The sequence below is a fragment of the Mycteria americana genome, chromosome 2 (genome assembly GCF_035582795.1).
Source record: "Mycteria americana isolate JAX WOST 10 ecotype Jacksonville Zoo and Gardens chromosome 2, USCA_MyAme_1.0, whole genome shotgun sequence".
Classification (NCBI taxonomy): Eukaryota; Metazoa; Chordata; class Aves; order Ciconiiformes; family Ciconiidae; genus Mycteria; species Mycteria americana.
The window spans coordinates 40417004-40430348 of record NC_134366.1 but is presented as its reverse complement, the minus strand read 5'-3'; the positions used below and the strand labels follow the sequence as shown (position 1 = coordinate 40430348).

Sequence of the window (13345 nt, the reverse complement as noted above, 5' to 3'; positions counted from 1 at the left end):
CTTTTTTAGTAAGCATTTCACTCAGTGGTTCGTAGGTGGATGGAATACCTTTTGTGCTCCAGCAGGTTTCTTGTTCTGTGAAGGTAGAACTAGGGAGGAGGAAAACTAGAAGGGGAGAGGAAAGTTTTGTTCGGGAAATGGTGTTTGCTTTGGGTGCTCTGGAGTTTGCAGTGGGTTGATTGTTTAGTATAAAAAATATTTTGGCATGTTTATGTAATGTTAAGCCATTGCTTACACTGTGTAAGTCCTAGTCATAGAGTGGAGACAGCTGCTTGGATACCTGACAAAAGAATAAAAAGAAGAAAGTTGAAATTCTCTGTGCAGCTAGGCTATTAGGTAATCGTTAGTATACACTTCGTATTAATTATTAGTGCCTAATAGAAAAACTGCTGCTGAACTGAACAAACTGTATTCCTTATCCTCATCTCAGCTGCCATATTTCGGTTGTGTTCCCAGTCCAAATTTTTACCATGTTCGTATCATCTTTATTGAAGAAAGAAGCATAGGTAAGCTAGAAGGAAAAGGGTAAACCTTTGCTGATCTCCCAGGCGTTACTGAATATGGGGTCATATGCTCCTCCAACTTCCATTAGAAGCAAATGAAAGGAAAAAAATAGCATTTTGATACAAAAATGTTTTAGGCTGTACGAGAATTATGAAAAAAAACCAATATTGCCCTGTCAGCTAAAGAGGGGGAAAGGGAGCAAACTGGCTCCTTAAAAATATTCAAATAAAGGGAACAACACTGCATCCTTATCTTTCTCTTTTTTATGTATTTTAATTCAGTCTGTTCTTTGGTTTAGGCTTAAAATATTATTAGTTTAGGAAAAAAGTTACATGTTTGGCAGCATTTGTTTAATATATTAAAAAAAAATAGTTTTAAAAAAATCCTGTTTGGCACAAGTGAGAGTATTCTTTTGCTGAGCCTATTGCTGCCTGTACCTATGATTCACTGCTGCTGTTTTGTTTGTTTTTTCTCTGTTGCATTTAGGTTATCTAGTTTCAGATACAATCTATTAAGTGGAGTATTTTTCAGTAGCTGAGGTTTTCCCACCTGCCTACCCTAAAACACCTGCAACATATGTTTGTGTAACCCTGCAATGCTTTGTGGTTTGGGCCTTGAGAAATTCCCCCAGAGCTTTTTGCTTATAAACAGCTGAGCAATTCATTTCTCTAATGACGAGTGCTTTTCCTTTGGCGTTGAGGCAATAGCATGTTCACTAAAATAAGTCTCATTTTTCATCAGACATATTGAAAATCTTTTTTCATCGTTGTCTCTTATTCTGAACCTTCAGATTTTGCGCAAGATTGTATTTGATTTTTTTTTTTGCTGTTAATAATACTAAAGGGGGGGAAAGGAAATACCTCGACAAAGAAGAAAAAAAGAGTTGAGATTCCTCCGCTTGCACCTGCATGTAAACTTTTACAAATCATGTGTATTCAGATGGTGAAACGTTACGTTGCAGCAGTAACCTGGTTTTCCTGGTGCGTTGTAGAACAGTCTGCCTGTGACTTCTGTCACACACAAGCGGGCTTTGCTGTATCATCTCAACTCCGTGGGTAATGTGATGCGATACGTCTCCAGAGGCCAGGGAGGAAGAGGGTTATAACTTGGGAATGTGAGCATACGGAGCACGATCCTTAGCTGGTGGGAACTGCTTTTCAGCGGTTTATGCAAGTTTAGGGAATCTCTGCTGCGTTCGGTGTGATTCTGGCCATGGCCTCAGCCCCCCGCCTGGGAAAAGAGCAGGTGTGGGTATAACTTAACTCGGCCCCGTGTCCCTGGAGGAGAATAAAGCCAAATAGCAAGTCCCCAAGAACCTCCTGCCAGCCGTGGGATTTGGAGTGAGCCAGTCTGGTGGTGGCTGGGAACAGAAGCAGGAGGACGGGGGTTAGGGCTTCAGCAGGCAAATGGGGGGGGGGGGGGGGGGGGGGCATCTTTTAGGCAAGGCAGGACTCCGAGGCAGGAGTATCTCAGAGATACCTGAAACATTTTAAGGCATCTCTTCCCTTTGGGCTGAGGGTAGTACATTTGGAAGAGACAAAGTCCAAAATCACATCAATTTCTATGTGTGCTTCTATATCTGAATTTCATACATTCTCCTTTTAAAAGTATAAATTGGGCATTTTCTACCGGTTGAAACTAAGCTTGCTCTAGCTAGAAATTAAGATTACAAGAATTACAAAACCAGCAGACTGCTCCTACAAAATGGGTGTGGGGAAGAGGGGTTTCTAGTATTGGCACAGGCAGCTTTTCTCTCTGATTTCTGCAGTCTTTCCTTAGAAGGGGAAAACCATACATGTGTTAATCTGTATAACACCCTTACACAATTTCTTAGAGGGATTCAACAAACTACTAATGTGAAGGGTTGATTTCACTGTCATTTTAACATTCCCCTTTTAAGAAAAAGCATTTTATCTGAGGTACTAGTCAAAATACTTACATAAATTGAAAAAGGAAAACTTTACTTGCTTAAGTAATTAAAAATACAAATAGGATCATTCTAAATTGGACTGTGTAGCAAAAAAATGTGGTTACTGTGAATATTTTAAACAACAGAGCTATGTTTTGCTGTAAATAAACTTGTTTAGTCTTCATTCCTAATACATGGAATATAATATAGGGGACAGCTCAAATTGGATGCTTAGAGAGGGGAATTAGTTTAAAATTCATAAGGAAGTGACAATGTAATTGTGTAGGTTTTCCTTTCTGTTTCTTATATTTAACTTACTGAAATGGTTAAAAAGAATATAAAATTTAAAGGACAGTCACAATGACATAAAGGTCTTAATCTTCGTAACAGCATATTTTTTGCTGTCTGAATTTCAGTTTTCAGAAGTATTTAAAATTTCTGTGGTGATACTTCACAGATTCTTGTCTGCTAACATACATGTCAGGTTGGTTTTTTTTAAATAATGAAATTTTCCAAAAAGATGTCTCTGTAGTGTTACAAAAGGATTTACAGCAGTAACCCTTGGTATTTACTGTCTTGCATTTCTAATGTTGTTTTTTCAACAGCATTTTGTCTGAGGGCTTTTTTTTCTCTGCATGTAATAGTACTTTAAACTGCTTCTTCCTTTGATACCTTTAAACCTCGTAGGAATTTAAATAGGCCCCTGTGAAAGTAATGCTTGAGCCTCATTCATATGTTTGAGTTAGATCATTATTCCTATTAATGGCTTTAAGTGCTTAGATAGTAGATCAGCCTTTCGTGTCTTGAATTGCTTGTCATTTCTGCATAAATATGTTTCAAGATACTGTTCCACATGATCTTTTCCTCTTTTTTTTTTTTATTCAGAAGCAATGTGTTGCAATCTTTTTTTTATTTATTGGGTGGTGGAAAAGAAATTTCAATGTTTTTGCTAAGTTTAAAATATATACTGAGTTATTGGAAACAAATTGCAAAACTGGCTAGCAGCTGGTAACGTGAGTTTTTCAAAGGGCTGTCTTATGACTTAGAAGTGCCCCTTATTTTAACCATCTCTTACTCTTCCACCTTGTTGAAATGGTCATCAAGACACGTAAAGAAAAAAGTTATTTAATTCATGGGAGAAAAGTTACACTGTTTGATTACTCCCATAGTCGTCGCAGAACCATCAGTTATCCTCATCACGTCAGTTTGGATTTGATTATCATAGAAATGCATTGAATTACCAAACTAGAGCAATAGTAACTAAAGCTGATTCATTGTTATTGCTGTCAGTTGATGAGGACTGACTTACAAGCCATATGAATGGGTAGAGTTATGCAAATATTGTTTTTATAACAGGAGACGAAAAACGTAGAGCGGCCATTATAATGTGGGTGGTAGGATAGATGAGGATTTTTTTTAATGCTTGTCTAATAGCTTTTAGTTGTTTCATTTTTTAATGAACATTGCAAACAGGATATATTTTAAAAATGTTTAATGTGTTTCCAAAGAAAGAAAATGAGACATTTCATGCAAGATTAAGTCTGACTGCAGGAAACGATCTGGAAATTCCCAGCCTTAAATTTGACTCCAGAAATCATCCTGGCCTTTGATATCTACCACCTCTTTAAATCTTCTTCTCTCCTTTTGTGCACATGAAATATTTTGGTCTTTAAAATGCAACTCCTATATCCTCCTCCAAAAATAAGGCTTCCAAGGAAGGAGGGTTATCTGCAGTTATGTCCAAAACGAGAGGATAAGACTATGGATACTCCAGTCTCTAATGAAATCTGGAGGGCAAAAATACAACGTGTGAAACTGAAACAGCTGAAGACTGACTCCATCAAAAATATAATGTACTCTCACCTGTGAACGACTATTTCGGAAAGGTCATTGTGTAGTTCATTAAAACTGTATTTACTACTAGCAGGACTTAAGAAGGCAGATCAGAATATAAGGCAACAGGCTGTGAATGAATAAACCTTTAAAGCAAATACTTGGAAAGTATTTAGATCTCCTTTATACAATATATCTGATTATTATGCAGAAATTTACCAGAAATCCTCTTACACTAGAAATTACTTACTTTAAGCCATTTCTCTTCTTTTTTATATATATATAAAATATATATATATTTTATATATATACATATATATATAAAGGGAGGGCCTCTCTGTACCTCTCTGTTATTTTGGTTTCATCTGCATGCAAATTTTTTAACGTAAAAATATTTACTTCCCCCTCTAAATAATGTCCTTCAGGATGCGTTCGTTCGATCAAGATACTTTATGCATATACTGTGGTCTACACTTAAGCAATGTTCGGTGGATTATTAGATCCGAAACGGATGATTTCAGAACTACTGTAGGCAGCGTGCTTCAGTGAAATAGTTTCATTGCGGCAGAGGGGGACACGAACAAGTGGCTTCTGGTTTCAATATTGATTATATACATTTTATTGTAGGAGATTAGTGGCCTCTGTTTTGAGCAGGGTGAAATTTGGAGAGAAGAAAGGCTCCGTGTGCCATCTAGTGGCACTGTTCAGGTGGTCTCGCTAAATTTAATTCTTGGTGTAACCAAGACACTGCTAGCGATGCATTCAGTTCAAAATGTTAGCTATAGTTTCTCCTTACTATTACCATTTTCTTTAAAAACATATCACTAGCTTGGAGGTGGTAAAATTCTATACCATTCTGATTCTATACCATACTATTCTATACCATACTATTCTGATTCTATACCATGCTATTCTGATTCCTGAAAAGTCCTGAAAATTCTATACCATACTATTCTGATTTCTGAAAGAAATCAGGTCCGTCTCTGAAGTTGTCCAACAATTATTGATGTAGTTAGAAATGTTACCACTGCAGCCACCAGCCTCATTGCTGTGTGGAAGAACACTAATTTCTGTGAGCACAAAGTGGACTTACTGGTAACACTTGGTATTATTTTAAGTATTTTAAGACTTCACTTTTATGTAACTGGTATTACTGCCTTGAGAAACCAAGATCCTGAGAAAAGAAATTATTCTTTAAATTTCTAATCTTCATTAATGAGCATACTTCTTGTCTCTGCTTTAAATCTCTCTCTCAGCAAATTCCAATAAGGTAATCTTTTTAAATCTTTTTTTTTTTCTTTTTTTTTTTAGAGAAATCCAAGACCAGTGACTCATCAATTTCAACAAAATTTGGATTATTACAAAGCACGTGGAGCAGACTTGATGAACAAAACCCGGTAAGCTATTTCTGAATATGTGTTCCCTGCACTAAGACCTTACATAAACAAAATGTTTCAGAAGTCACTTTTATCCCAAACAGGAATTACGGAAGCAGTATTAGAAGCACATGTGTTTGGTTCATTACATTTATTTTTAATCTTTACCTTGCCTATTATTACATGAAAAATAAAAGTTTTACAGATAGTGTTGCAGTCAGCTCGCTGGCATTTTTTTAAGGCTAAGGACATTCGTGCGCAATGACGTGTATACTAAAAGCAGGGGTAGAACGTTGCCAATGTGAGTTCTGTAGCTGAACTACTTCCGATAACGCATCTAATCGCAATCTGGAGTATCCATGTACCAGAAGCTGTGTAAGTTAAATTGAATTAATGTAAATCCAGTTCGAAGTAATTCTCACTAAACCATTTTGCAGCATTCCTCCCTTGTTTTAGAAACGGTTTGTATCAATACTGCTTAAATTCCTTGTCAAGGCCATTTTATCTGGTGGTCACGAGCGTAGAGGTGTCCGTGCCCTGACTGGGTGGCCACAAACGTGGGTGCCGATCGCTGGTGGGTGGCGGCTGCTGGTGGCTGTGGGGCAAGCCAGCGCAAGATGCAATGCTGTGCTTCAATTTATACTGTCACAGGCAGTTTCTTGGATTGCACGTGGCCCCAGCCATATACTGTGCCTGCTGATCATAGGAACTTGCTGGCTTTTAGACCTTTGCACCTCTGTCAAATTCTGTGTAAATCAGTTACATTAAAAGCTAGCTAAAATTAAAGTGGAGTGGATTAAAAAGCTCTTAAAAACGGAGAAAGGAGCAGAAGTTAAAGCTGAGTAGAGTGACTGCAAAAGCATCTTTTTTTTTTTAAACCAGGCTTTAAAGTCGTGGAAGGGTGTCAAAAATTACTACATTCTATTGCATTTTCTTAATGTTTTTACTTACTTATTCTTTTAAAAAAAGGTCTCAAGAGTTGCCCAAACTTGAAAAATAAGTAATTTGAAAATTCCAAAAGAAACATGTCAAGGATTTTTAAAGAATAAATAAATCATAAAGCCCAAACAAGAATGACACCTGTTGGAAACCTCAATTCTAAGGAAACAAATGTCCATTAAATCTATGTAGGAATACAAATTCATTGCACACATATATACAGGATACACACCAAAGGAGAGGAGAAATTGTTCAGAATAGTTCAGATAGAGGAATAACTGGGATACATTTATCTCAACACAGGAACATTTAGAGTAGGTCAAATGTGGTAAATCTGTTTAAGATTGGACTAAAGAGAGAACTGGAAGGTGTAACATTAGGAAATGTTTCTGCAGTGAGCAGAGAGATGGATTAGATCAGCTACCAGGTCTTTTTCATCTTTAATTCCACAGGCTCAATGATATATTTGAAATATCTTGGCAAATCTCTAATACATACTGCTTATTTTATCACATATAAAACTTTTTAATTCATCATATTCATACATTTGTCTCTCATCTCTCATAATGGCTACTTACTGAAGAGAGAAATGCCTTTGAATAAGGCTTGCTTAAAACAAAACATTTTCATCTTAGCAGAAAACTGCAGAGATTGAATCATCTTCCTACTGCTAGTTTAAAAATATACCATTCACAGTCAAGGTCAATGATGCTTATTGTGATGAAACAAAATTGTTTGCTTCATAGATGGAATTCACGTCTCCTTGATACTCATATTTTTAAACTGATGCCTTACTTTTAAATGCATCTGCTGATAACTCTACAACGTAATCAATCAGCATTTTTCTTGTAATTGTTGTACATGTCTGGTACAATTAGATGGCTAAAATGTAGACATTGATCCGTGTTTAATGGCTGTAATCATCCTTTGCATTAATATATCAGACATTTAAATGGTAAGAAATAGATACATTTTTCTTACTTTCCTGAACTTTGGCTCAGTTTTAACGTATCTCCTCCAGAGATCTACCACCTCACTATTGTTTATTTTCTGAAGCTATGATTCAGAGAAACTGCACAATAAATTTTACTTCAGAATACTTTTATTAAGACCACCTCTTGACAAGAAATTTGGATAGCATCATTATTTATTTTTCATGTAAGTGTATGTGTTCTGAGCTAATAATTAGCAGTGTCGGTTCATAGCAGAGCCAAATCACACATAGGTAGTAGGAGCTGCAATAACTATCCTTTCTAGTTCTCAAATAATTATAAAACATTATTGCACGTTATTGTTGAAGCATTTTTTAAAATCTTATTTCAGACAGAAATTTCAGAACGGCTTAGAGAAGATTTTTGGTGTTTATTGTTCCTGTAAAGTGAAGTTTCTCAAAAAGTCTCTTTCCAACCATCTGAAAAAGGCAAATAAAGTAACTTCTCCTGGTTTACATATGTGTCAAAGCAGCAAATTAAACAGTGTAGAAGGAAAACTAACACTTTTTATTAAGCAAGATATAGCTGAAAAAAAAGAAACAAGAAAGAAACAAGCTGGTGGACACAAATACACAAGCCTCTGTATAAGCTTTGTCTCCTGCATCTGTGGACCATCGTGATTCCAATGATGCAGTTAGCTCAAAGCGTCCAGTGGCTTTGTTGCTTGGGTAGCCTGTCAGAGAAAAAGATTTACTTCCAGTAGATACAATTTTTTGTGCAACGTCAAGGGTTTTTTTATTGATTGTCAAGGCTCTAGACCTAGAGACAAGACAAACCTAGGACTCAATGTGCAAGCCATTGTCTTCTTTCTAAGGTGATGTTTCAAGTGAGTGATATATACCACCCCAATCTTGGTGATTAGTTTCAGTAGACTGACGGGAAAAATATGCCAAATATACTAAAGTTTGGATTCTGAATCTCAACCAAGTTATTACTGGCATGAGCCCCGAATTCAGTAATGTAATTAGATTCATTGCAAACTGTTGATAAGTGATTGATATCTGCTAAGCCAACATTTGGCATTTCTTTTTCCACCTTCAAAGCTACAGTCTTCATTTTCTTTCTGGAATGGAGAAGATATTAAACAAAAGGCCCTGTGCTGACTCTTCTGATGCCACGTATATGTGATGGAATAGAAAAAAATCCCTTTTTTTCCTTAAGTGTCTCTGCAGTACTTTGGGGAACTGATTAATAACTCAATCTGCTAGGTAGTAGCAGAGTAAAATTTAATAGTAATAAACATTTTACCATGTCCTCTTCTTTAAAATCATTAGGACCTATTCAGTTTGCTTTTGAAACCATTTGGGACTCCTGCAAGAGTATTTTATAGTTCTGAAGATGCTGTCTTTGTAGTGACTTTGTCAGTCATTCTCAGGTGGCTACAAAAAAACTTTTTGTAATATTGCAGCAATCAATAAAATGGGAAGACAGAGAAACATCCCGTAATCGTTATTCAGCAATCATTCCTTTCCAGCTTCCATAAATTGGGAAGCAGCACTTTGTCCCAGTCGCTGCGCTGCTGTTCCTCCTAAAAAATGCTACATGCTGTCTTTCTTCATCACCAGTATATGGCAGAAGGGCCCCATACAGCTTGAGGCTATATCTCGTGAGTGTGCAGGCTCACATACTTTCTTCTGCTTTCTCTCATTTTAACTGTATCTATTCTGAGTCTAAACTACTCAGCTGTTGTTATTTTCTGGATATGTTCTATATGTGTGCATGCATTTATATTGTATATTCTAAAAAAAAAAAAATATCTGGAGACAAATAGGGAAATTATATGAAAAGCATAATCAAAATTACTTTTCCAGGTGCCTGCACAAGTTAAAAGTCACCCATATTAATTCATTTGTAATTTATTTTTAGTTAAACTTCCCCAAAACATTACAAAACTATTTTTCCCCAGTACAATCATTTTATTGTTTTTAATTACATGTATTTCTTCAAATTTTTTAAAGACAGCTATTTATATCACTGAAGTACAGATCAGTAAAATAAAACCTCCGGAGCGGAAAGGTCTCTGTGATTGTGATATATTTCTGTGAGGGGTATTTCGAGCATTAATTATACAAAATAGAAGAATATTGCATAAACAAATAGGAATGGCTTTGCTGACCCCTGGGTTACGTGAACACTTCTACTGGGATTAGAAGCTTCTTTGCCTCTTTATTTTAGACAGATTAAATGGTTCGACAATTTCCTCCTTCTTAATGTTGCATATAACTGAAGTGAATTAAATAGCCACTGTAGTTAAAAATAAGAAGTAACAATGATAAGGCTCATGATCCAGTATATGTGTTATATCCTGAAGCCATACGTCAGCCAAAATCACTTTTGAAATCAGGATTCCTGTTAAAAAGCACTTGGCTTGAAATGGCTGGGCTGGGCAGAAGGTGAAGTAAAAGCAAGTAGCTCTGCCAGCCTAAAAATACAGTCTAGTGTTAGTTTTGCTTGTTGAAAGAAATGCTTGGGTTTGAGTTATTTTAAACATTTAAGAGAATTTAACCTAGCAGAAGTAAATATTAAAGCAGTCTTTGAATAAGGAGTGCAAAAAGTCAGTTTTATGAAGTTTTCAATGCTTTAGAGCCCAGATTGCTTTTTCACAGAATCACAGAATCGTATAGGTTGGAAAAGACCTTTAAGATCATCAAGTCCAACTGTAAACCCAGCACTGCCAAGTCCACCACTACACCATGTCCCTAAGCACCTCATCCAAACGTCTTTTAAATACCCCCAGGGATGGCGACTCAACCACTTCCCTGGGCAGCCTGTTCCAATGCTTGATAACCCCTTCAGTGAAGTAAAATTTCCTAATATCCAGTCTAAACCTCCCCTGGCGCAACTTGAGGCCATTTCCTCTCATCCTATCGCTTGTTACTTGGGAGAAGAGACCGACCCCCACCTCTCTACAGCCTCCTTTCAGGTAGTTGTAGAGAGCGATAAGGTCTCCCCTCAGCCTCCTTTTCTCCAGGCTAAACAACCCCAGTTCCCTCAGCCGCTCCTCATCAGACTTGTGCTCCAGACCCTTCACCAGCTTCGTTGCCCTTCTTTGGTCACGTTGCCCTTCTTTTGTCACGTTTTCATTTTTTTCATTTAAAAAGGCATATTAAGAAAATTGGTACAAACTTGCTTTGTTTGGGGTTAGCCTGCATTTTTCAGGAAGAAAGGGCCAAAAAAATTTGTCCACTACTGGTTGGGAAAAACTCACACCGCATGCAGTCCCTGTGGTTCCTGTGTATATTCCAGCACAACTGTGGTAAAACACCCTCTTTGTAATGCTCAGATCTGGATTTTTTCCCCCAAGTTTGGAGAACAATGCATGCATTGCTGGTCTGTCCAAACCATTGGCAAGGATGTGATGATTTCTCCTCTTCTTTTTTTCAGCGCCAGTGCTAAGGCTGCCCCACTGAACATTAACAAAGTCTCCAACAGCTTACTGAATTTTGGCCGGAAGCTCATTGCTCCGGCTATGGCTTCAGGCGGGGCTGGGGCTCCTCCTGCCGGGGGGAGCAGCTTCCCTCCCCCTGCAATGCCCATCAGAAGCGCAGTGGAAACCCCCCAGCACCACCACCAGCACCAGCACCACCAGGCCCAGCAGCAGAGGATGATGAAGTCCGAAAGCATGCCAGTTCAGCTGGGCAAAGGTAAAGGTGACACGAATGGGAATGCCACGACAGAAGGAAGCTTTGTCGTACGCCTTCAGGACTGAAGAAAGTCCTTTTATTGATTTTATGTCGATGGGTACATATTTGGAGGAAACAGAAAAAATAGAATCTTGTTAAGCGGGATGCCTATGCTAAGTACAACGGCACGTTTGCGGTGTAATACAGAATTAGATGTTATCTCAAGAATGTGCTAATACTATAGGAAGTTTTGAACCTTTAAAAAAATATTAACAGAAATTACATCAGACGTACCAACAAACTACACTGTTACCATAAACATTAGCCAATTAATTTTTCAGTCTTTTAAATGCAACGTATTTTTAACTGTAAGACTCATTTCATGCAGGTTTTTTCAGATTATTGGCACAAATCCCATGCATAACAATATTAGCTAAATACGAGTGAAGGAAGTTAGATCAATTACAGAGTAATTCTTAATAAATGAAAACTTATTCCCTTTAGAATGTGTGGAGCTTATTTGAGAAGTTATTTGAACAATAACATGTATTTGCCTTTTAATAATTTGTGATGGCCCTCTGCACTTTCTCTGTTTAGTAGATACTACTTCTTTTTCTTGAGCCTTTTTTTTATATTTCTTGAGGACAGTTTATTCAAACTACAAAGTCACAAGCTGAGCTTTGGTAGTTGTTTCCTCTATTCTGCCAGGCTCAAGGCGTGTTACTGCTTTTCATCTTCAAACAGCCTACGGCAGTAGGTTCTTTGCAAGGAGTAAGTAGAGTGATACTTTATCTGCTGCTTCTAGCAACTCATCCTAGGTAATGGTTATAAATTTCAGGGCTGGTGCTGGTTGCCCTGAACCATTACATAGGATTGCATTATATTTTTCACCAGATTGGAAAGTGTAAGAGAAGGGAAACAACACTTTGTAGCTGAAGTTGGTGTTCTTTCTCTTTCCTGTGGCAACCGTATGGTCCAAAGTTAGGCCTTTCATGACGCATCACATCCCCAGCAGACACTGAGGGAGCAGAATTGAAAGGTACAACTGTTCTCTTGAAGCAGAGATACAGGCACTTCTGTAAGGGCCACTGCAGCTGCGTGGCAAAAGCCAGATACGCAGCTTCTCTCAGAGTCCTAGAGTAATCTCAGAAATTGCTCCAGCAAGGGTTTTACAGTGCAAACATGAAACTGAAACACAGTGAATCCTTGATGCAAATCCTGTTCATGACAATGGAAGTAAAATAAGGTGTGGAACGAAATTATTTTCACCATTTTGGAGAGGGTCTTTTGTTTGCTTTTTTAAAAAAGTTTTCCGTAGTTCCCTTATCACATGATTCTTTTTTTTACCTTTTGGGTGGAAAAGTGGTCCTCGGGTGGTTATTTTCTTTTCCCTGCGGTCCTCGGGTGGTTTTTTTCTTTTCCCTGCTTAATATGAAAAAATTGTAAAATTTGAAGCAACTTCTATAGGTGGAGTCACTTGTAGCTTAATCTTGATCTAGCTGGTCAAGGACGACCCTGTTTGCACTTGTATGTGCTAACTAACATGTTGCATCATCCAGAAATGCACCTGACACTTTCCATACAAGAATCAGAATTAAAAATTGTTGTTACGTTTGGTCGTTGTCATGTACAAGCTGTGCACATATTTCTGTATCAACAGGAATATGGAGGTTTGGTAAAGTTATCAAGAAATTATGCAAATTTATGATGTAGGGCACAAAGAATTTTCATGGTAAGAGGAAATAAAACCTGCTGCAACGGTCCGGTACCTGCAGCTTCCTCTCACCCTATTCTGTCTATCCATATCTGGTACAAAACTTACAGAAGTAATTTAAAGGCAACAAAATGTAAATATACAACATCAGTTGAGATGACAGTGAGTTTTGTTTTACATATTAGTGCCATGCTTGTTGTTCCAGACCTGTACAGTTATCAGTCTATTGCCTGTAGCTGGATAGAAATTTTAAATGACAGCAGCTAACTACATTTGCAAGTGCCATATTTTTAAAGAGAAACCCAAAATGGCAAAGGAAATACAAAGTCTCATAGAGGCTACCCAGTGAATTCTCTCTGAAGTTTAAATGTAGGAATAGCTTAGCAAAAAAAAATCCCTATTTGCAATGACACAGTGGCAGAAAGAGGCTAAAAAGACCTTTTGGAGCATGATGC

General features: G+C 37.5%; 1 protein-coding gene across 4 annotated transcripts in view; it reads left to right on the top strand.

The window, feature by feature from the left end:
- The window catches only part of TBC1D5 (TBC1 domain family member 5), a 306295-nt gene that overhangs the window by 236767 nt on the left and 56183 nt on the right, over nucleotides 1-13345 (top strand). For all 4 annotated transcript variants that reach the window (XM_075493115.1, XM_075493118.1, XM_075493116.1 and 1 more), the window contains 2 exons: nucleotides 5558-5643; nucleotides 10938-11197. In XM_075493115.1, the coding sequence (XP_075349230.1) occupies nucleotides 5558-5643; nucleotides 10938-11197 (346 nt within the window). The remainder of the gene's footprint in view (nucleotides 1-5557; nucleotides 5644-10937; nucleotides 11198-13345) is intronic.